The sequence below is a fragment of the Danio aesculapii genome, chromosome 14 (assembly GCF_903798145.1).
Source record: "Danio aesculapii chromosome 14, fDanAes4.1, whole genome shotgun sequence".
Lineage (NCBI taxonomy): Eukaryota > Metazoa > Chordata > Actinopteri > Cypriniformes > Danionidae > Danio > Danio aesculapii.
The window spans coordinates 10,781,406-10,807,712 of record NC_079448.1 but is presented as its reverse complement, the minus strand read 5'-3'; the positions used below and the strand labels follow the sequence as shown (position 1 = coordinate 10,807,712).

The window sequence follows — 26,307 nt, the reverse complement described above, 5'->3', positions numbered from 1 at the left end:
CAGCTTGCCAAACCGAGAGCCCAGATTAGCAATTATGCGAAGTTCAAACTGTGCACATCATTTCAGATGTGTGACATTATGCCACTGGAACATTTTGTTGGCTCACTTTGACATCACTAATTAGTACACAAGAGGAATGAAAGACTACGGGTTTGGGACTAATACAGTCTGTCTGCTCGCACACTCAGGCATTGTGCCCAGTAGCACCGGTGGAAGTACAGTAAACACAGGTACAGTGCTGTATATGGAGAGATACAGTCAATGTCATATTCAGTTAGACACACTCAACATGTCCCAGCTCTGTCTGCGCAAACCATATGTGCTACTCTCGCAGTAACACACACATTCACACATTCAATCTGGGACAGGAATTTAAACATTGGCTGAGTTTAGAATTATACATTATCAAGGAATATTGAGGAATTATCTGTTTACAACACAGTTAAATATATTTCAGTGTGGCGACAGACTGTATATTCTGTCCTCTTATTCCAACCCTTCATGGAAACGTGCTGCAGTTTTACATTTTCAAAATACTTTGTCTATGATATGTGAGCCATTTTACTCATGGTGACCAAAAACAAAGCTGTTATTGCTGTACTTGTGGATGTACTTTTAGTCCCCCCAATGTGAGGAATGCCAGGAACACATTCATACTCGCACAACCAGCCAATAGGAAGCAGATTTGTTTTTGACAATCTTCTCCCCATCAAGCTTGCATGTATTTTATTAGCAATATAAAATTATAATTATAATATTATTTTGTAATATAATTACTGTTTATGCGTGAATGCAGGGCTTGACACTAACACCCGTCAACCCGTCAAATGTGGGTAGATTTTAGCTGTGGCGGGTTAGACAGACACTCCCACTAGCCACTTTGGCTGGTTGGAAATCATTTTTAAATAGTAGTTTTCTAAAAAGCAGGGTTTGACAATAAGGATGGCCCAATATTCATGAAAATTTGATCTTAGAATCGAGATGCAGCATGACTGACAAAAATAATTGTGTTTGCACAAGCAAAAGAAAGCAGGTCAATACCGAATGAGAGGATGATCACTCCCGCGCACAGGTGATGTGATGCGTGTGACTGTTAAAAAGCTTGCACGCTCCCGTTTACTTGCGCAAAGCAACCGAGCCTAGAGGAAACGCAACTGGTGCAATCGGTTCTCTTTGAAATAGACTGGACCAAAAGCGATGATCGTGCACCCACAGTCCTGCTGCTTTCAGGAGCTCAAGATTTTGACAAAAATATCCTTTTGTAAGCAGTAGCGGTCACTGCTTTGGTTTTAATTATTGCTTGAACAGATTATTAACAGGCCTGACATTAACCGTGTGCGTGATCAGCCTTTCATTATCATTCGCGGTATGTTTTTTACTTTTTTTTTTTTGCTTACAGTTATTTTTTTTACAATAACATTGCTTTAATATGAGATTAACTCACCATTTATGTGTAGTTAGCTGCTGATCTGGGACCTTTAGCCAGGACAGACTGCTATGTTTTAGGAAAAGTTTTGCTGAATTAAAAAGCACATGTATACAGCTATATTTAGCTGGTTTTGACACTTTTAAAATGTGTGACTAACAAATAATTATTTATTTTTGGTGTGGTCAGAGATAAATTTGGTAAATCCTGAATTTTGAGCCCTGAAAATTCATGTGAAATAAGAACTAATTGCAATGCGACACAACCCATTTGCTCATGCACATTGAGCAAGCTCATACACAACACACACAAGTGAAGTGAATGAGGAGGCATGTGGACATAATTCAACATCTAAATCAAGTCATTTTAGCATGTCAAAGTCAAATTTCTGCATATAAAATATATTTTCCCTACAACAAAAGTGTGGCTAGTAAAAATGCCGAATGAATAAGAATGTTGAAAATCTACTAGCCACAGTTGCTGGTGATCAAAAAAAGTAAATGTCAAGCACTGTGTTAATGGATTTCAAAATGTCATTTATTCAGGGCTGGCTCATTGGAAATACATGCTTCAGCCTACCTTTTTGTGAAACCTCAAAAACGTGTTTATACAGCTGACATCAGTTTCTAGGTAAAATCAATGCTACAGGGCTTTTTTTACGTTTGCTTGTGAAAACACTATTGGTTACGTTTACGAAATGGTTTAGGTCAGTGATTCGCTGTTCTAGGTCATCTGTATGACATGCCCCATCTTCTTTGGACATGTACGAATTTGTATCTGAAATGTAATGTAGACAACACTCTCTAGTAGATTTGTCATCTAAAACGTACATCGAAACGTATCCAGAGCAACATACTTGACGTTTCACATAAATGTAGGCTTAAAGCATATTTTTTCCAATGAGCCTGTGTTGAATTTATCCCCGGTGATTTAAGCTGAATATTCAGCATCATTACCACACTGTAAAACCGAACAGTCAACTTTATTAAATGAAATGAGTGTAGTTACTGTAACTCAAAATTGACAGTTAATTCTACTCATTTGAAAAGACTATTGAACTCAGTGTTGAAGGTAATAAGTTCATTAAATACCTCATTACTTCAACTTAAATAGAGTAAGTTCACAGTACTCATATAAATTAGTTTTTTTTAACTCAAATGGTTTGTTGCAATCGGTTTCCTCAAACGGTTTGAGTTGCCTTAACTTATAAGGTTTTACAGTGCTCAGTTGGTATGAGTTTCTCTTCATTTATCGGGTTTTACTCTTGCCAAATTGCTTTGTTTACTCAAATGAATTAAGTTCACAGTACTCATTAGGATTAGTTTTTGTACTTAAATGGTTTGTTGCAATCGGTTTCCTCAAATGTTTTGAGTTACCTTAACTTTTTGGGTTTTACAGTGCAACATTAACCCTTTGATGTCATACTGATCACACTGGTGTGATTAGAAGTCCTCACAAAATCAGCTGGTAAATTCAGATCTGCTTTCTCGCAATAGCTAATGCAGAGTCAGAGAAAGACGCATACAACGCTTTATCATAAACCACTGTTTTCAAACAAATACTGTATATTTTAGGTTTCAGACTTTTAAACACACATAAGTACTAGCAAAGCATAACATTTATGTTTTACATTGATGTCTATGGAGATGACAATAATAATTATTTTTATAATAATCAAACAATGTGCTTGATTTACATCAGATACTCAGCGTTTAGATTATTAGAACATTTTCTCTATTCTATCGCTAAAGTTACAGTTTATTTTTAAGATGTCCTTGTTAAATTGTAACCATTCATTTAACTACTGAGTAATATTAATCAATTATATACACATACTATATAGTTAGGGTTAGAATGCTGGTTGGGTTGCATGTAAAATGCATAATTAATTAATTAATTAAAGTGTTACCATCACTAATTAGCATCCAAATATCTAAATATGGTTGGGAACTTGGGATCTTGAAATCATTTATACTGTGCAGTATTTAGAACACACTCTGTTTTGTATTTCATCCTACTACACTACGGTTCTGAAACTGTGGAAACTTGGATTTTTCATGGGTGTGAAATTATTTATTGCCACTTTAAATATTTACATAGCATATCAGCAAATGTTTTATGAATGTACAATTCATACTTCCATAATTATTCAAAACATTCCTGAAACAATGGCATTGTTTTGGTGGCTTCCTATGGATTTCATCAGAGTTGCTCCATTCTCCACAGACAGGAGCAGTGCAGGCTGCGCTCTTTATCTGTGACTCTGAGGGAGGAACTGTCCTTGTGATGGGCCGTCAACTGTATGATGTCTGTTAATATTCAATGTGCTGCTACTAACATTAAGATCTTTTCCTTGACATTTGACGTTTTAGGATTCTTTAATTAATATAAATTATATATTCAAACATACAGCACTTATTGTTAGTCCGCCATTGTTAGTCTGTGCTGCAGTGGAGAGATTAGAGCTGCTTGATTTACAACATGTTAATACATCAGCTCCTCCTGAAAAAACATGTAAGGAAGTGTCTGTTTAACTGGAAGTAGAGGAAATGTTCTAATAATCTAAACACCGAGTATCTGATGTAAATCAAGCACGTTGTCTGATTAAAATGTTAGTATTATTTAGCATTAGAAATGTTTTTGCTTGACTTTTAAACTGTTTAACCCTCCCACATGTAAGTTTTAAATACTCCTGCTGACACAGCGTGAGTTTTTTTTAACGTGACCCTTATTTAGAAGGTATTGCTTTAAACTTTACATGGCGAGTTGCCAAGTTGATCACATTACACAGTAGCCCAGATGATTTATCGATATGTTATTTTCAACCCAGGCTCATTCTGAATATGTACCCCTATATACATTTCTGGAGATCGCCAAATACGTCCCATGAACTACGTTTTTTTTTTTTTTTTTGCAGTTTTTATTTAGCAAATCCACCAGAGGCCACTGTTTACGCTTTTTCAGATCTCAAATGTCTCTTGCAAGTGCCATTCATGCCTTCTCTTCTTGTGTAAATTGACCAGAGTCTGCTGTCGGCCCCAGGGGCGTCACTAGACCCTTGGGCGTCGCTAGACCCAACATCACCAGTGCCTCAGTAAATGCTTTGAGATATCAATGACTTCATATGCAAGTGTATTTATTAAGAGTGGTAATTCCGAAATAAAGATGTTACTCTCTATATTCAACTGAATCAATGATGGTAAAACCAATGAAGTTTAATCAAAAAGCAATCTGACGCATCTCTGCATGTGCGCAGAAAAAACCAAACCTGCGTGCCTCACACAGTCCTGCTAAACGTGCTGCTTATCTCCTGGTGCAAGTCCCGGTTGTTAACATGCATGCTGAAAAAACACCCACTGCTCACGCGCCGCTCATGCGTTGCAAAACCGGCATTAACAGTCTTTTATGTGGAGGTGTCAGCTCACAGTCGACAAAACTAAAGTTTAAATAAAATGATGGTGGTCTTTACTATGCATGCTTTCTCATAGATTTTTTTGGATGAAGCAAGTGACGAGTCAGGGAGGTAAAACTTAATAAAGCTATTTGACTGCCACGTGTCAAGTCTAAAACAACAGATAATTCTATAAAACATCTTTTTTTTGTATTCAATAGAATTGTCTATATAATTTCATTCAAATGAAATTAATATTTATGCAAAAGATTTTTTAAATGATTATTTTCCAGTTACATTCAGGATTAATTATTTAGAATAATAATTGTATAATAACAATAATACTTATTGTTTTATATATATATATATATATATATATATATATATATATATATATATATATATATATATATATATATATATATATATATATATATATATAATTATTTTCTTAATTATTATTTTTTATTTATTTTATTTTTGAGGGGGGACGTGCCCCAGTAGAGCTTTATGTATATCAACGCCACTGGTCGACCCACCCTCCTCCTTCCCTAAACCCAAGCATCAGTGCTTTCAAATGCAATCCAGAAAAAAGAAAAGCCCTCGTGACAGCCTGATTTTTACCACATTTTCAGATTTTACCACATTCTCACCCTGTTATTTACTTGTTTATTTTATTTTTTGGCTTTTGTTTTTGTCTTACCTGCTTTCTCCGACCGTTTTCAGAATGAGCCTATGTTGATTATTTTTCTTTCTTTTTTCCATTTTTGGCAAATATTGTCTAACATCCTATTTATTTTGTGAAATATCTGATATTCCAATTCTTAAATATGTGTAAGAACATGTATTTCCTCATTTGAGCTTAATAATGATCGTATTATTTAATCTATAATGGGCGATGCCATGTTAGTCTGTGCTGAAGTGGAGAGATTAGAGCTGCTGGATTTACAACATACTAATTCATCAACTTCTCCTGAAAAACATGTAAGTGTCTGTTTAACTGGAAGTAGAATAGAGAAAATAAGTACTAATTTAATTAGTAAGTTCTACTGTATTTAATAGTTATGAGTCCCTAAAGTTACATTCATTCATTTTCCTTCAGCTTAGTCCCTTATTTATCAGGGGTCGCCACAGCGGAAAGGACCGCCAACTATGCCAGCATATGTTTTACACAGCGGATGCCTTTCCAGCCGCAACCCAGTACTGGGAAACACCCATACACTATCGCTCTAAAGTTACAGTTTATTTTTAAGATGTCCTTGTTAAATTGTAACTATTCATTGAACTACTAGTAATATTAATCAATTATATACACATACTATATAGTTAGGGTTAGAATGCTGGTTGGGTTGCATGTAAAATGCATAATTAATTGTAATTAATTAAACTGTTACCATCACTAATTAGCATCCAAACATGTAAATATGGTTGGGAACTTGGGATCATGGACGCATTTATACTGTGCAGTATTTACAACACACTCTGTTCAGTCTGTTCTACAACACTGTGTAAGAACATGTATTTCCTCATTTGAGCTTAATAATAATCATATTATTTAATCTATGACGGGCGATGCCATGTTAGTCTGTGCTGAAGTGAAGTGGAAATTTACAACATGCTAATTCATCAACTTCTCCTGAAAAACATGTAAGTGTCTGTTTCTTCTATTCAGTACTGGGTTGGGCTGGAAAGGCATCCGCTGTGCAAAACATATGCTGCCATAGTTGGCAGTCCTTTCCGCTGTGGTGACCCCTGATAAATAAGGGACTAAGCTGAGGGAAAATTAATGAATATAACTTTAGGGACTCATAACTATTAAATACAGTAAAACTTACTAATTAAATTAGTACTTATTGGTTAACTTCGATTAATTGCTTATAGTTATTAGTTAGGTACAAGTATGTATTATTTAAAATAAGTACTAGAACCTTATAAATGACTAGGAGTATATATAAATTTGTACTAATTATAATTGGAATATATAATAGTCAAAACTAAGTAGTTACTAGCTATGTTTCCAAAGATGAGAATTAAATTTACGCGCAAAACTGGAATATCGCATATAAGACATGGGAAAAAAGCATCAAAGCATCACTTCCTGATTAACTGTCACCAAATATTAACAGTAAAAACTGAATTTTCTGTGGTAACAGAAGCTGCATGAATCTTTTCCTTACTTAATAAATGATTTGTGCCTCAGAAGACAAATGCCGTCAAGCAGAGCAGAGCGCAGACGCTCTTGACAGTTCTGGAGGTCATTAATAATATATTAACACTAATATTGAAGTGGTTGAGGTGTTTTAGAGTGACCAAAACAACATTTCAGATGTGGCGACTGCAGATTAATAAAGAGACTAAGCCGAAAAGAATGAATGAATGAACTTATAAATACTGTTGGGGCGACACGGTGGCTCAGTGGTTAGCACTGTCGCCTTAAAGCAAGAAGGTCGCTGGTTCAAGTCCCGACAGGGTCACTTGGCATTTCTGTGTGGAGTTTGCATGTTCTCCTCATGTTCGTGTGCATTTCCACCGAGGGCTCTGGTTTCCCCCACTGTTCAAAGACATGCGTTATAGGTAAATTTAATAAACTAAATTGGTCGTAGTGTATGTGTGCGACTGTGAGAGTGTATAGGTGTTTCCCAGTACTGGGTTGCAGCTGGAAGGGCATCTACTGCGTAAAACATTTGCTGGATAAGTTGGCGGTACATTCCGTTGTGGTGACCCCTGATGAATAAAGGGACTAAGCCGAAGGAAAATGAAATGAAATAAATACTGTGCAGCAGGCTAGTATTCCATCTCTGTGTGTGTGTCGCTCTGTCACTCGCTGACAGTCTCCGTCTAGCTCTTTGTCCAGGCAGGCGTTTGCGTCAGGATTCCCCGTGTCTGTGGCTGCAGAGAGCCAGATGTGCTGTTCTGGTGTTTGAGTCTGCGTGATTCTGACACACTGCAGAAAATCGAAAACGCTTGATGTGGCTGCGAGCCAGCGACGCCTGCGAGAACATCCTCCCATCTGCCATGTGCAGTTGGCAGCGTGTGTCTCACTCCGGTTTATACACAGAATGATACAGTGTTGGGTGGGAGAGAGAGAGAGAGAGAAACAGTGTGTGTGTATGTGTATTTGTTTGTGGTTTACAAAGATTCAAATTTGTGTAATGACACAGTTATAGTATGAAGTTGGTATGACAATGTTGAAGTGGTTTATGAGGACATGCCTTGTGTTCTCATAATTCCAACATAGGCTCATGATAACATACATTTCTGGAGATCGCGAATGAAGTAGCCAGAAGTATGTATGGCTGCATTTCACCTTTAAAATGAACACTATGGGGCAGTATGATGTTGGTCATTTGATGCTTTTTAAAACATTAGGGTTAGGTAAGGAGGAGGGTGGGTCAGTTGATCGGTCAGTCAGTCAATCGACAGTGGCCTCTGGTGGATTTACGTGAGAACAGCAGAGAGATAGAAACATCGCGAGAGAAATTTGAGGTCTTAAATAGCATACACAGGGTTCTGCCACTCTAGTCTTGTAAATTCTTGTTTTGATGACAGAATCCAGACACTAGCTCTGTCTTGTCCTGTCCTGTTGTGCTCAGCTCGAGTTTTCTCGGGTCGAGCACTTGTTTTCTGTCATTGTGTGTCTCTGTATGGGCGCCGTCGTCGGGGTCTGTGCGTGCTTTGGACGCGGGCTCTTGTACTCGTGTTTGTGTTTTGTTCTGTCGGCATCACGCTGTTTCATTCTCAGCGTCTCCATCTAGTTGGTTTTGGTTGGCGCTGAGATGAAACATGCGCGTTGCATATGTGTGCTCGTGTCTTGCGTCTGGTGTTGTCTTAGCACGTGGCTGGATGTTTACATTGTGGCCACGTGCTTTTGTGGTGTGCTTTAAGTGTTGTGCTTATATGTTGTCTTGGGAACACGCGGTTAATGAGTTCTCTTATTGGCTGCGTGTTCTAGTCTCGTTTTATGTGAGCACATGGCTTGTATTGTCTTTTTGTGTCATGTGGTCTCCAGTCTATTGTCTAGTCCCACCCTCCTTGTTAACCCATTATTAGTTTATTAGGTTCACCTGTTTGTGTGTTAATTTACTTCTGGTTATATTCTCCTCATGTCTGCTGTCCTGTGCCAGTTCGTCGTCATATGTTGCCTTGTCCTGAGTGTTCCAGTTCTGATCCCTGCCAGCCTGCCCAGTCTTGTTTGTTTATTTCATTAATGTTTTCCCCCTCGGGGTAGTTTATTTTGCTTTTTATTTTATTTTATTATAAAAAAAAAACCTTTAGTTCTGCACCTGAGTCCTCGTTCCTTTCTCCAACACAAACCGTGACAGGCCTCTGGTGGATTCGTAAAAACAAAAACGTGCAACCTGAAATGTATTTGGCACTCTCCAGAAATGTATATAGTGGTACATTTTCAGAATGAGCCTGGGTTGACAAAAGACTTGCACTGTATTGTTAAAGCATTGCCCTATACATGAATAATGAGCAACATGTTAAATAATACGTTAAAATAAAAAGGTACTGTCAAATCTGTAAAATATTTAAAAAAACATGAACATGTATATATCATGCTAAATAAATAAATAAATATATAGTAATATATATATATATATATATATATATATTAATAACCTTGTCCAACAGTATACATAATCTTGCTATGGTTTTGTCCACTGGCTGACAATCGTAGTTTGTTGCAGGCAGACTAGGAATTTTGTTCTGTTGTAATGTTAAAGAGATAGTTAAAGAGATAGTTCTGTCAAATATGAAAAATCACTGTTGATTTATTTGCCCTCAGGCCATCCAAGAAGTAGGTGTCTTTAGTGTTCGGTATATAGGGTATTTGCAGTAATATTTGTACATAAGACAAGGTTTAACACAGTGCTGTTTATATACATCTACAAAAGTTTGAGCATATCTAAATTGGAATAATAGCAGAGCACACACACACACACACACACACACACAAACAGTACATACACTCACACACCACTTTATCAGGTACACCTTACTAGTACTGGGTTGGACTCGCCTTTGCCTTCAGAACTGCTTTAATTCTTTGTAGCATAGATTCAACAAGGTACGGGAAATACTCCTCTGAGATTTTGGTCCATATTGACATGATAGCATCATGCAGTTGCTGCAGATTTTCCGGCTGCACATCCATGATGTGAATATACCGTTCCACCACATCACAATGAAGGTTGCCAAGAAAATGTCCCCCACACCATTACACCACCAGCTGCAGCCTGAATCTTTGATACAAGACAGGATAAATCCATACTTTCATGTTGTTGACACCAAATTCTGACCTTTCCATCCGAATGTCGCAGCAGAAATCAAGACTCATCAGACCAGGCAACGTTTCCTCCAATGTTCTAGTGTCCAGTTTTGGTGAGCCTGTGTGAATTGTAGCCTCAGTTTCCTGTTCTTAGCTGACAGGAGTGGCACCCGGTGTGGTCTTCTGCTGCTGTAGTCTATACACCTCAAGGTTAGACATGTTGTGTGTTCAGAGATGCTCTTCTGTATACCTCAGTTGTACCGAGTGGTTATTTGAGTTACTGTTGCCTTTCTATCAGCTCAAACCAGTCTGGCCATTCTCCTCTGACCTCTGGCATCAACAAGGCATTTAAGCCCACAGAACTGCCGCTTACTGGATATTTTCTCTTTTTTTGGACCATTCTCTGTAAACCCTAGAGATGTTTGTGTGTGGAAAATCTCAGTAGATCAGCAGTTTCTGAAATACTCAGACCAGCCCCTCTGGCACCAACAACCATGCCACGTTCAAAGTCACTTAAATTACCTTTCTTCCCCATTCTGATGCTCGGTTTGAACTGCAGCAGATCGTCTTGACCATGTCTACATGCCTAAATGCATTGAGTTGCTGCCATGTGATTGGCTGATTGGAAATTTGCGTTAATGAGCAGTTGGACAGGTGTACCTAATAAAGTGGCCGGTGAGTGTATATACAGTACTTCTAAATAACAATATTAATAGTTTTAAGTTATAAAAGAAAAACATTGCATATAGTTGTCTTCACTGCAGTGCACAAACCCTTGTGCGTACTGTAAACCATATTTTACATCTTTCTGATCATATTTGATTGCACTGCCATTAAGATAAATAAAAAAAAAAGTATTTGTAATTTATGTTCATAATCTGCATGCCCCTTAATTGACTTGAAAACAATGTTGCATACTGGAAATAAATTGCTAAATTGCTTTCCATTGGATTCTACTGCAGTCTGTTTCACACACACACTCTGTTTACTGACAAAATGTAGACAGTGTACAGTATTACTGCGACTGACACATTTCTCACAATGTCACTAATGTCACAACTCCGTGTGTGTGTGTGCGTGTGTGTGTGTGCGTGTGTGTGTGCGTGTGTGTGTGCGTGTGTGTTTCTATAGTAACCACCACATTGTCTCCGGGCTCGAGTCATGCCAGGAAGTGCAATGAAACTGAGAAGACATACTGCATCAACGGTGGAGACTGTTATTTCATACATGGTATAAATCAGCTGTCCTGCAAGTAAGTTACACACTGTCAAAACACATGCATTTAAACTCATATTTTTACAGTGTATAGCAAATAAACAAAGGAGAGGAATATGAAGATGTCTGAGTTTAGTTGTTGTTTTTTTAATGCTATATAAATTTATTTGAATTTCAGTTAAATGTAAAATTCGAATGATAGTTCTGCATGTCTTGATATAAATTCATAAACACTGTAAAACACTGGCTCCGGTTTGTTTGGACTTTTGCTCCGGAAGAAATGTAGTGACCCTTGTACATTTAATTGAATTCTCCCGGCCTAGAGAGAGTTGGAGAAATGGCTGTCTGTGTGTCTGAGGGTCTGGAGGAAGGGGGACGGGCTTCTCTGTGTCATCTGTCAGCTCTGTCGATGTTTACTGTCGCTTTATCAATAGTATGCTGAGTTACTGCTCCCCCGTGACGCCGTGGACACAATGCTCCGTTCTTATCAGCCGTTTCGGACTGGGGCAGCTCAGATTTACGGTGTGTGCGCCAATTTTTAAAGGAAGAGAAACAAACCCATTAAAGCTGTTTAAAGCTCAACCTCTTTGGGGAGATGTCATCCTTTAACTGGGACTCGGTGAGTCAATCTCTTTAATTTACAGAACGGAGCATCTGAAGTGGCTAGAAGGGTTAATGGCCCTCTGGGACACACACAGACTGATTTGGAAATATGTGTGCTGCTCTTGGCTTTCTCCACACTGTGATTCACATATTAAAGTTTATCTTCAGCAGCATTAAAGCTGTAAATAAATAATAAACAGGCAAATTTGGTCTGGAGTAAATTAATATGTAAGTAAATAACACAATATCACACTCGTAGCAATGCAGTATGGCTGTATATCGTCACTGGTCGGACCATACCTGCTAACATTTGTCTCTGAAAATCCGGAAGATGGGGTGGCGTGGGAGCGGGAGTGGTGGGGATGTCTAGGTGTCGGGGGTGAGGTGTCTGAATAACACAGCTATGTAACTGTGCTATGCACCGGGTTTCAGGCAGCTGCTGCATTCGGATACTATACCAAAGTCCGTGATCCGGGGGTGTTATAGACTGTACCAAAAAGCTTTTCAGGAGAAATAATAAAACGGAAGGGTGGCGGGAGATGGGTCTGAAATACAGGAGACTCCCGGGAAAAATGGAAGTGTTGGCAGGTATGGGTGGGACACTAAGGCACAACGCATGCCTCCCACCAGTGCCAATATACAGCCATATCGCACTGTTACTTGTGTAATATTGCTGATATATATATATATATATATATATATATATATATATATATATATATATATATATATATATATATATATATACACACATATTATTATTATTAAATAAATATATAATATTTAAATAAATATATAATTAATACATAAAATATAACATTTAAATAATTATTGTGAAATTGTTGAAATATTAAAGAGTGGGTAATACATACAATATTAGACTGATTATCAATAGCTAAATATTTTCATTAGTTTGTGTGTGTACCTTGAATTCATCACATTATGAGAACCAAATGTCGCCACAAGTATAGCAATATCAATAAATCTGTGATGAAATGGGTATGACCTAGATATTACTATGTTGTAAATTAGGTAATTTACAGGACATGCCCTGTGTACTTGCAGTCTAAAATGCTTAAAAATTATATTTAACAGTCCTTTTAAAATAAAAAATGTGTTACCTTTGACAGCTGGTTTTAAGGCTAGGTTATGACAATTTAATAAGTGGATTTTACAGCATAAAATGCAATACACCTATGAGGAGTCCTCATAAACCACCAAAACCAACATGTGTGTGTTTGTTACCGTAGCTCCTGAGGCAGATAAAATGCAGCCTGTCCCCTTGACCTCTGCAGTAAAATCCACAGACAGCCTGAACAGTGAATTGCCCAGTAGAGCCGAACTCGAAAATACCCTCAGTATATAAATAATGAAAAATTGTGACTAGACGAAGCTTCTGGCATCATTACAAAGCTTTTAGGGACTTTATTTTGCTCCTGCTTGTCCTAGGACGTTCTCCTCATTAACGTGAGGTCACAGAAGTGGAACTGATTGGCAATTTATAAGGAGGTGAAGGTGTAAAGCTACAGATTAGCTTTGATTAAGTTTGATCTACAGTGGCCCCAAAGAGTATTTGGACACCTACAGCATACATACAAATTTTTATTTTTTTGCATTAGATCACAAAGTGGTCAAGCGAATCAAGTTGAATCTGCATATGGATGATCCTGGACAGTTTTATTCAACTATATTCACACTAGTCAACTTTTGAAGTGAATTAAAACATTTAATCAAACCTTTCTAATATTAAATGTGATTTGAACAATATCTATTCTTTCCACTTAAAAAAAATACTACAGTATTTTAGAGTAAAACTAGTGTATTTGAACTAAATTGACCTTATTCTGCGATGCTGAAGTGTGCTTGTTTTTGTGATTGATTTAGGACTTCCAATTTAGTTGCCTATAGGAGAAATGACTAGGAATAATAAAAAAAGTAAAACTACTTGCTCTATAAACAAGTGTGTTCATGACTATACAGACAAAGTAGAATAATATAATAAAAAATATTAGTTTGCAACATCAAGCAGCATAACGAGCTGATTTTAATGTCTAAAAATGAATGGAAGTGAATTAGACCAGAAGTCGTAGGACAACAAGATTCCAATGGCTGAGCCTGCCCATACGTGAAGAATAAGATCAATAGAAAAGTACCTAAATTCATCTGTTGTTGTGATTCTATAGTTCCTATGGAAAAAACAACCACTATAGTAATATATACAAATGACCCAGTACTGTAGTTTTCCAAAACTATAGTGTATATTGTACTACAATGCACCACAGTTTTCTATAGTAAAATTTTTTACAGTGTTTTTTACAGTTTATCACTAACTATATAGCTAATATAGTTAGTTCAGTATAGTTCAAATGCTGTAGCATGAGTTGTAAATGCTATAACATATTCATGATAACAGTTTACTATGGTTTAAAAACAAAAACATTTACTAAAAATTATTAAGGTTGTCAGTTGTTTTGATTAATTTTAAATATTGACTACTGTATTTTTCTGAGCCATTTTTAAAAAGATTTTTACCCTAGTATTTATGGCAAGCCATTTTAATGTTTAATCTATACATGCACTAGTATCACTTTCCATACAGCTAAAACCTATTTTTTAGATATTAGTATTTTCAGCCTTAGGTTTAGTTCACTCAAGAATGGAAATTCGGCATTTAATTACTCACCCCTTGTGTTGTTCAAATCCTCCAAGAATTTTGTTCTTCTAAACAAAATGAAGATATTTTAGATGAAATGCGAGAGCGCTCTAATCCTCCATAGAGAGCAACATTTTCAAGATGTTCAAGAAAAGGAATCAAAACATTCCATGTGACTTCAGTGGTTCAACTCTAATCATAGGAAGCCCCATAAACACTTTTGTGTGGCTAAAAAAAAGTAAAAATGACTTTGTTTAACAGTGTATTCTGTACTAGATTAGGCAGCACATTTACTATGGGCAAGACGATGCTGATGTAGAAGAAAAGACATTGTTGATCATACTCATTTTTACCATTTTTTTATATAATAATTTTTTAGGGGTTTTCACCTTTATTATGATAGAACAGTAGAGATTTCACACAGGGAAGCATTGGGAGCAGAGAGAGGGGAAGGATCAGCAAAGGACCTCGAGCCGGGAATTGAACTCAGGTCACCGTGAGCACTTCTGTGCTATACAACATAGGCTCATTCTGAAAATGTAGTCTTATATACATTTCTAGAGATCGCGAATTATGTAGCCAGAGGAACGTATGGCTGCATTTCATCTTTAAAACACTATGGGGAGGTATGACGCCTTTCCTTACTAGCTGACCACTTAAATCCGTATGGATGACTTTCCTGCTGTTACCAGTTTTACCGGTAGCTCGCCGTGTACATCAGTTCGAGTACAACAGGGTTCGAGTCTGGTGAACAAGGGTTTCAGAAAGCAGTAAGACAAAAACATAAGCTAAAAAATGAAATAAACAAATAAATAACAGGGTGAGAACGTGGTAAAATCTGAAAACATGGTAAAAATCAGACAAGGGCCTTTTCTGGGTTGCTTTTTAAAACTGTCAATCAGTGCTTTTGAAAACACTATTGGTCGGGTTTAGGGAAGGAGGAGGGTGGGTCAGTCAATCGGTCAGTCAGTCAGTCAGTCAGTCAACAGTGGCCTCTGGTGGATTTATGCAAGAACAGCGGGCGCGAATGGCACTCGAGAGATATTTGAGACCTCAAAAAGCGTACACAGCGGCCTCTGGTGGATTTATGCAAAAACAGCGGGCGCCAATGGCACTCAAGAGAGATATTTGAGACCTCAAAAAGCATACACAGTGGCCTCTGGTGGATTCACAAAAACAAAAACTGCAAAAAACAAAGCATAGCTACTTATATAACGTATTTGGCGCTCTCCAGAAATGTATATAGCGGTATGTTTTCAGAATGAGCCTGGGTTGGTGCTATATGTCAGCATACAGTACCACTAGGCCATTTTTAATGATACTATACTTATTCATTTGTAACTTATTTTTATACATTTTTTGTATACTGGGTGTTATGTATTAAATATGCTTAAATTTACATATATGCATTTAATAGATGACAGCTTGATTGATTAAACCTAACGAACCTAGTTAAGTCTTTAAATGTCTAAGGTGAATACTAGTATCTTGAAAAATATCTAGTAAAATATGATGCACTGTCATCATAGCAAAGACTCTTTAGAAATGAGTTATTAAAATTATTATGTTTAGAAATGTGTTGAAAAAATATTATTTTCGTTAAACAGAAATTGGGGACAAAAACGTTCAGGAGGGCTGATAATTCTGACTTCTACTGTATTTATGTATTGATACTTAAGTTTAATTTATTTTATATTTATTTTATTTATAACTCAAATAAATACTACAGTAGTAGTATATAGACTAATAATATAAATTTATATAATAACTGAGCCTTCAGTTGCTACTGTGACACCAAACAATTTTCTTGCGCAATGGATCATGGTTGCCTGAAGTGTCCATCAGTAGCACTCTTCGAAATCCTTGAGCACTTCGGTTTGAAACGACACTTCAATAATGACGGCCATAATAGTTTTCACTCCGAAGTGACATTCAGAGGGCAATATATGCCATTTGTAATGCACCGCAAGTGTCACTGAGAATGGGGCGTCCACTAATGCCTCTATTGGATAGGGGGTCACACTTTATTTGGATGGTCCGTTTGTTGAATTTAAGTTACATTGCAACTAATTTTCATTAGAAATTTAAGTAGACTGTTAGGTTGGGGTTAGGGTTAGTGTAAGTTAACATGTACTTGCCAAGTTTCTTATAGTCAGTTAAATGTCTGTTGAAGGATCAGTATCAACAGATATTAAGCAGACAGTCTACTAATACTCAAATGGACCATCAAAATAAAGTGTTACCGGGTAGAATAATAAGCTCTCACTCACCGCCAATAGCAAACCATGACCATCCCACCATCCAATCAATTCTCCATGAACAAAATGAACAATTCTCAAGAATTAATTTCACTTTACCAAACAATCGGACTACTGCAGTTTCTGTTTCTTTTTGACTTTCCATTAAAGGATTGAGTTGATTCAGTCGAGTCACTTGAGTTGATTCACTTGAGTTGGCCACTGAATCATCTGACTGAATCAGTTCACTAAACAAAACAATGTCACGAATGATTGAGCCCTCTTTTCCTCAGGTTCAGACTCCTGCAGTGACATCACAGCGATGACATCATCAGGTGGAAGAGCTCACAGGGCTTGTTCTCTGTTGTTTCTAACAGCATGTTTCTCTGCTCTCGTCTCTCTTTCTCTCCCCTCCCTCTTGTTTCTTCCTTCTCCCTCTGTGGGTTTGTTTCCCTCCATCAGGTGTCCAAATGACTATACCGGCGAACGCTGTCAAACCTCCGTTATGGCCGGTTTCTACAGTATGTCCATTTCTTCTTCCTGTCTGTTTGTCTATGTCTGCTTTAAAGCTGCATGTTGGCTTTGATTTGTGTGTGTGTGTGTGTGTGTGTGTGTGTGCATGTGTGTGTGTGCCTCTAGTTGTCCATTTTGAGTTTTTTATTGGTTGAACATGAATAGATTTAGTATGTACTGATTTATTATTAATGAACGCATTTTTCAAAAGAAATAGTAATAGCAAAGAAGTATTAGCAATAATTTCTAATGTGCATGTTAATGTTTAGATTAGAGTTAAGTTAGGATAAAGAAGAACTAAAGTAAGCGAAGACAGAATTCTGATAGATTTTACAGGCACACATTTATATTAATGTAATGGTTTTTGTGGATTTAATTCATGTTAAGCTTATTGACAGCATCTGTGACTCTCAAAAATGGCATTGAACCTTTAAATACTTTTACTTTACAGTAAAATATATTGGCTTATAAGACTTATTATTATAAACTACTGTTCAAAAGTTTGGGGTCTGTACACTTTTTTGAACATATGTGAACTTGGACCACGAAACCAGTCATAAGTGTCAATTTTGTTAAACTGAGATTTAAAGATCACCTGAAACCTGTAGGTCAGCAGGTAACCTGAATTTCCAGTGACATATGAGTTGTAAGGATAGGAAAATATTTGGCCGAGATGCTAATATTTGAAAATCTGAAATCTGAGCGTTCATAAAAATTAAAATATTTCAAAAATCACCTTTAATATTGTCTTTATGAAATGCTTAGCAATGATTTACTAATCAATTACTAATTACATTACTAATAAAAATGTAGTTTTCAAATTTACAAAATGTCCATGATCTTAATATTCTAATGATTTTTGGCATAAAAAAAATATTATTTTGACTCGTACAATATATTTTTGACTATAGCCAAAAATAAACCCTTGCAACATAGTATGGTTTTGTAATCCAGGGTCACGTCGAATAAATAAAATAACTCTCCTAATGCTAACAATAATAATAATTAGGCTTAATTAAAAAGAAAACTGAATTAAAAAGAAAACGGAATTATATGTTAAGCCGTAAAAAGTAACATTATAATAATTTATTTTTGTGACTGAAAAGCCGAACTTACAGTCTTTCATGTCACATGACTGCATATGAGGCACTTAAGAGATACGCCTTATATGTACAGTATAATATGTACATTATCTAATCTATCGGAAAAAATATAGCTTAAAGGGGCTAATAATTCTGACTTTTAATATTTATATATATATATATATATATATATATATATATATATATATATATATATATATATATATATATATATATATATATATATATATATATATATATATATATATATATAAAATATATAGCTTAAAGGGGCTAATAATTCTGACTTTTAATATTTATATATTTATATATATATATATATATATATATATACAGTTAAAGTCAGAATTATTAGCCCCTTTAAGCTATATATTTTTTTCGATAGTCTACAGAACAAACCATCATTATACAATAACTTGCCTAATTACCCTAACCTGCCTAGTTAACCTAATTAACATAGTTAATTAAATGTCATTTTAAGCTGTATATAAGTGTCTTAAAAAATATCTAATAAAATATTATTTACTGTCATCATGGCAATGATAAAATAAATCAGTTAGTAGAAATGAGTTATTAAAACTATTATGTTTAGACATGTGTTGAAAAAAATCTTCTCCTATGAACATGGGGCTAATAGTTCTGTCTCTGTGTGTGTGTATATATATATGTATCATCTACTATCTACTAAGAAACCACTGTAACCTCATGCTGATGAAAACTTGGCAGGGTAGAATTACTTTGCAGTTGTTCAGACTTTTAACTGAATTCACTTATAAATTATTAAAGATAAAATTTTATTAAAATAAAATGCCTTTAAATTATTCTTTCCCTAATTTGTCTTTCTAGACAAATGAGCATATTTAGGTGTCTCTATTGCACCAAATTTAATTTGAGGAACATTTAATTTGTGCTAAAGAAGACACCCATGAAATCTGCCATTTTTGTTTCAATTAAAAAGGAGGAATTATAAAAATGCACTTGTTTTTATTTCCTGCCATTTAACCAAAGAAAGGTCCCTTTATCATTTTTACATATAGACTACAAGACAAAGTAACTGAATTCACAGATACAAGTGTATTAAACACAAGGATGTAAAAACCTTTGAACAGGATGATTTTTGGGATCTTGTTTAACTTTTTATCTAAACACCAGAATATAGAAGTCAGACTATTTTACCGCTAGCCATCTTATGCAAAAGTGTACATCCCCTGATATTTAATGCATCATGTTTCTTTTTGGAGCATCAGTGAGTGCTTTCAGCATTTGCCAGTGCTCTCTCCCCAGTGTGAAAAGATGGAGCTCAAAATCATAGAGCCCCTTCTGGAAGTGTTCATATGCACAGATGCTGTTGGTAAATCTTAACTAGCTTTGAAGCTCTGATTTCTGTAAAGTCTGGTTGTTAAGTAATATTGATGTTGTCATTTAACAGTCTCAACCTTTAACAGCCTTCTGAGCCTGAGGCATGATGCATGACCCTTAACCTCTAACCTTTGACCTCTGAAACCGCTGAATTCCAAACAGTGGTAGTTTGCTAGATGAGCCTTCGGAATCATGCATGTCGTAGTGCATAATGTTTATATATAAACAAAAACTTTATCACATGGCTGTCAACCAATCAGATTCCAGAACTGTAATATATAACAGTTGCTCCAGGTTTTGAGAAAAGAGGATGTGGGCATTCTCTCCCCAGGGATCTTGTACCACCTCAGAATGGCTACTGACTTTACTATCATCATCACCACCAAGTCAGCTATCTGTATCCTGGGGAGGGTGATAGCCATGCTGGTGGTCAAAAAACACCACCTCTATAGCACTGTTAGGAGCTTTACCCCAGAAGTTCTCGACAATGAAATTGCAGTTGAGTCCAGTGGGCATTTGAGCAGCTCAAGAGGACTGTTAAGCTGCCGTCACCTCTGTACTGACTGCTCCCTACCGACAGCGTCTACCTGCACCTTGCTATTCCTTCTATGGCTTGCCGGTCGCGTCAAGCTCAGTGCAGGGGAGTGACATTTCCTATCCCAGGGAGTGATCATATTATGCTTGTTGCGCCTCACCAGCCAACCAAACCTAGGTTCTAAACTCACCCTCCTCATTACAGCCCCTCCCTGACATGTTCCCCTAAGACCTTTCTCTCAGGGACAGTACAGCATCTGGCACCCACAGCCAGGTCTCTGGCCACCATGTGAAAGACTTACCTGTTGACCTACCACCACCGGTAATTGATACAGTCAAAAGTCTCCCAAACTTGCCCGATTAGTGTCATGTATTCTTTTTGATGCTCTCGGTACTGAACCATCTCACATCCCTCTCATCCTCTCTTAAGATCTCTCTGTGGTCCTTCATACTTCAGAGAGATCAGTTCGAGCCTCTTGATTCAGTATCTTCTGTCTCTAAAACAGCTCTACTGACCATGCTGGTTTCTATGAAGAAGATCAGAGGCTTGGAAGCATTGTCAGTCAGCGAATCATGTCTTGCAATTGGGCCGGCTTACTCTCACATTGCCCTGAGACCATGACCTGGCTATGTCCCCAAGGTTCCTACCAATCCATGTCAAGACCAGGTAGTGAGCCTTCAAGGTCTGTCCCTGAAGGAGGCAGAACCTGAGTCCCCCAGGGTGAGAACACTAAACTAAGTGTGTCACTTCTTCCTGGGTGTTAGCATGTGGCACCTCTCTAACAGACATCTGTAGAGCTGCAGAGCTGGGAGACAGTTAAAACCTTTGCAAGATTCAAAATTTTTTAAGTGGAACCTGTTTTCTCCCAGTTACGAGGTAACAGCAGCCAGCTGGGGGGAAGCTAAGCTCTGTGTCAAAAATGCCCGCTGAACCATCCTCTTTAAGTGAAGCTGTGTGCTCTTATTCTGTAACTTTCTGCAAGCTTGAGTTCCCTGCTGATGAACCCTAGAGAGTTTCTCCATGGTCCAACCACCTGTTTCGGAGAAGTGAGTTTCTCTTCCAAGTTGTTGTAATGCCCGCTCGGTCAACCCTGCATTCTGGGAAACTTTGCCAGCTATGTGTGATCCTCTCTCAGACGATCCCATTTGTATTATTTGCCACAATAAGTCCCCCTCCATAGGCAGACCTGTGTCTTCCCTACCACCTAACCTTCATTCCATTTGTTGTGCTCCACCTACAGTAGATAGGGCTAGCCCATAGGCACCTTCTGTCATAATTCTCCTTGTCTGCCTAACAGTGACCTCCTTTCCCTTCGTGACTGGAACGCTTTCCCAACATATTGGCTGCATCCGAAACCGCCTACTACTCAGTAGGTACTGCATTTGAATTAAAATATACTACTCGGCCATTAAAAAAGTATGTTCTATACAGGATGAATGTGAGAAGTATGAATGGAATTCGGATTTACTACATCCGACATTTTGTCATCATCACGTGACCTATCTGCACCAGTTGCGTCGCTTCACTCTAATTAATGTATTCTCTCGCCCGGCATCATGGGATGCGCACTTCAGAATCTCGCCGCAAGTAGTAGGTCATTCAGGTACTACTTGCATACTGATTTTTGAATTCTATGAATTTGCACATACTACTCGGCTCGCATACTGTTTTTAGCATACTATTTAATATGGAAGTATGCGGTTTCGGACGCAGCCATTATCTTATCCTGGGTAGGCCCTAGCCTCTGTCTGGGTTGGCATGTATGTAAGTATGACCTCCCAAACAATTTTTAACTATTAAAGTAAATAGGGCCAGGGATGATGGATGGTTCGCCTTTGGTGATGCTTGTGTGCTCACGCTATGTGATTGGCATACTTCACCTAAAACACGTAAAGGATTCAGCTTCTGTGTCGCTTTCTATGTTTTTCCCCTAGTTGATCATTTGATAAAACTTGTAGTGATTGACTGAAGGGGAACATCTCGGCTACTTATGTAACCCTCTGGAACAGAGAAGTTTTGTCCTCTTGCTACAGAAGCTAGGCATCTTCGACCATTCATTGATAAGCCTCACATGCTTTCTCTCATGCTTCCTCCTGTGAAGAGCGGCACTCGCCAGTTTCATAGGCATTCCATTGGCCGTTTTTCATACAAATCAGAGTGACTGGTTTTCTAAGCAAATCCTCTATTCAATCATTCAACATAACATCTGCAATCCCGTTTTCAGGGAACGAGGGTGGCAAAGGTAACCTGGTTCTGGAATCTGATTGGCTGAGAGCTTTTGGATTTGCTAAAAGAGTTCTCAAAATCTTGCATGTCATAGCTCAAAGTGTTTATACATAAACAAAAACATACATGAAATATAATATCGTGACTAAATTAAATCCATCTGTTTGCCATTTTGCATATTAATCATTTGAAACCACATTTGTGTCTACATTCATCTGTATTTGTGTCTACAGTGCCTTGTGTTGTACATTGTGCTTTTCTTTTTAATGGTTTTGTTTGTTTGTTTGTTTTTTCTTTTTTTCTTAACGTTAAACCAGAAATGAGGTCTAGTAAATATGGCAGTAAGTGTGGCTGTCTTTGTGTCTGCATGCTTTTGTTCGCTTGCTTACATGCGATGAGCCAGAAAAGCGTGTTGTTTGTTTATTGGTATTTTTGTTCATATCGTTACGGTTTTCTTGGGGAATATGGAGTTGGCCAGTGTGTGTCTGCATTGTCTGTCTGTTACTGGAACGTAACTCACCTCAGTGTCTCCAAAGCAAACCAACCAAACAACACCACTGATCGCATTCTAGTCAACCGCCTCTATCTGAACAACTGGACATTTTTACCTGAAACCTGTTTTCTTGTTTTTTCTTTCTTTTATTTTACATTGTCAACTTTCTGCATTGGCAGAGCATCTTGGAATTGAAATCATGGGTATGAAGATATTATTTGTTTGATTCTTTAGTTTTTAAGGCTATAACTTGTACAGTATAACTTGATGATATAGTTTAGGTTTTTTCACAGTAGAGCTTGAACAAGTAAGAGTATTCTCAACTTTTTGGTTTACTTTTTCAGTCCTGCAAATCTACATGCATTTTAAGAATTTAAGAATATGCTGTATCAGGGAGGTAGATTGTTATTTGTAACATGTATATTACTGATTCTGCAAAGCTAGATTCTGTATTCAACTGTATTGAAGGTGTGGTTATTGATACAATGTAGGATAAATGTCTTTTATCACAACCAGATTATAAAAGCAATAGGCAAGATCAGGCGTTACAGTAAATTTACTCTAGCCTCATACAGTATGTCTTTTTGTTAAATATAAAACATTTAATGAACTTAAGAAGTTGAACTTAAGAATAGTTTATAATTTTTCACACTGCAAAACAGAAAAGAAAAAAGTTTTCCAGTAATAATATCTCAACATAAAAACAAGACAAACTAAAATTAAATAAAGCAATGAATTGAATTAAACAAATTGATTTTAGGGAACGAGATTTAAATTAGAGAAGGTTAAAGATTTTTATAAGGTGTCATATGACAATATATGTACAATTGGGGTATGAAAAATTAAATTTACAATACATTCATGTACTAAAGCTATATTAAAGCTAGTCTTATGCTGCATTCACACAAGACACGGATGAAGCGTCAAGCGCAAGTGATTTACATTTTAAGTCAATGCAAAGATGCAAATAGACACATGAGGTGACGTGAATGAAGTGGCACGAGTTGAGCGCTTTGCGCATTTGACGCGCTTAACGTGCGAATCGCACGGATCGCTAGAGTTGGAAAATTTGAACTTCAGCGGACATTTGTGCTGTGTTAACCAATCAGGATCTTGCTCTTGTAGGGGCATGATTATGACGTCAAGCCTGTTGTTGGTGTCCCGAGGGGAAATCCTCTTGCTAACACCAGACAACAGTTCATCAAACAGTTCATCGGCTCTGTTAGAAGCACCCAGTGCTCAATTTGTGAATTGAGGTCCCGGAACGGATCGGGGGAACGGATCCAGCATGTTACCCAAGGATGGAGAGGTGTCATGCACGAAAGAGGAGAGCAGGGGTGGGGTCGCTGGATGGCGCAGGGGTGTCGCGAACGAAGGACGAAAGTGAAGAGTGGGGGTTTGTCGTGGACTTAAGTGAAGAGGGGAGTCTCAGAAGAAAGTGAAAGTGAACAGCGGACGGGGGAGTTCCGGCACAAATTAAGCCCTGGAAGCACCGCTGAAAGCTTCTATCTTCCAGGTACAGTTTCTGGAGGAGTTGATGAACTCACAGAGCTGGGTGCACCTCTGAAAGCATCTAGTGCAGGGATGTCAAACTCAATTCCTGGAAGGCCGCAGCCCTGCACAGTTTAGTTCCAACCCTAATTAAACACAGCTGATCAAACTAATTAAGTCTTTCATTCTTGTTTGAAACCTATACAGGTAAGTGTGTTGAAACAGGGCTGGAACTAAACTGTGCAGAGCTGCGGCCCTCCAGGAATTGAGTTTGATACCCCTGATCTAGTGGGCCGAATGATTATACGCTGTTTTTTCAGCATTCCATAAGCACAGCTATTCTCTCTACAAAGTCTATGTTAGCCATTTAACATTGAAGCTAGAGTCACCGGGCAGACAGAAACCCTACCTATGATGCGAATCCGTCTATTGTGAAGTGAATTTGATGCACAAATGTAATTTCAAAATGTTCATGCATCTGTTTACGCATGAATAGCATGATTTATTCGTTCACGCTGAGTCTGGTGTGAACACAGCATTACACGAATAGCACAATTTATTTGCACGTGCCATGTCAGGTGTGAACTGTGTCTGGTGATTCATACTGCAGGATGTCTGTTCGCGTCTTTGCATTGCCTTAAAATGTAAATCACTTACGATTGACTCTTCATCCACGTCTAGTGTGAATGCAGCATTACACACTACCAGTCAATAGTTTGCAGTAATTACAATTTATAATGTTTCTGAGAATGTTTTCTCATCAAGATTGAAGTTAATTATAAAAGAAAATACAGTAAAACTGTATTATTGTGAATTCTTACAACCAATTTAAATCACTATACTTTATTTTAATATTTAAATGATTTATTCCTCCCAGTGTTGGCAAACTTCAATTTACTCACAGCCAATACTTACATGATTCTTCAAAAAAAAACAAATATTAATAAAACATCTTATTCTTTTTAGCAGTGTTTAACAGTTTTTAATTATTTTATTGTGATATTTTCCCTTCAATGGATTCTTCCTAAATAAAAATATTTCTATTCAGCCACTTTAAATAAAATACAAACAGTTTAATGGAGTCTATAATGGTTTCCACCCAATCAATTAACCAATCAATCAATCAATCAATCAATCAATCAATCAATCAATCAACCAATCAATCAATCAAACTATTAACCAATCAATCAAACAATTAACCAATCAATCAATCAACCAATCAATCAATCAATCAATCAAACTATTAACCAATCAATCAAACAATTAACCAATCAATCAATCAATCAATCAATCAATCAACCAATCAATCAATCAATCAATCAATCAAACTATTAACCAATCAATCAAACAAACAATCAATCAATCATTCAATAAATCAGTCAATTAATCAATAAGCACAAAAAAAATTAATTTTGAATATATTAAAATAGAAAACAGTTATTGCTTTTGCTGTTAAAACGTATTTTTATATCGGACACTTTCCAAACTTTTGGCAATATGTGATATGATTGTGATGTGTCTTGTGAAGTTTTGATTTTAATAATAATTTTATAAGCTATTTTTTCTGGAAAACACTCCTTTTTTCTTGCAGTGTTTTATAAAATCTACAATTTCCATTTTTGTTTGCACTTAGGTATATATTTATATATATATATATAAGAGAGCTGAGTAAAGGGTTAAATGAGTGTTGCCCATTTCTCCTCCTGTCCTCTTGTCTGCTCCACTAGAGTACATTAGCCTTCTCTCTCTCTCTCTCTCTTTCCTCATGTTCTCTGATACCTCTGTTTCCT

The 26,307-nt window shown here is 37.0% G+C and overlaps 1 protein-coding gene across 1 annotated transcript in view; it reads left to right on the top strand.

The window, feature by feature from the left end:
* nrg2b (neuregulin 2b) overlaps positions 1–26,307 on the top strand; it is a 176,795-nt gene that overhangs the window by 127,075 nt on the left and 23,413 nt on the right. Inside the window, exons 4-6 of the mRNA XM_056471731.1 lie at positions 11,221–11,341; positions 17,260–17,318; positions 23,206–23,229. Coding sequence (XP_056327706.1) covers positions 11,221–11,341; positions 17,260–17,318; positions 23,206–23,229 — 204 coding nt within the window. The remainder of the gene's footprint in view (positions 1–11,220; positions 11,342–17,259; positions 17,319–23,205; positions 23,230–26,307) is intronic.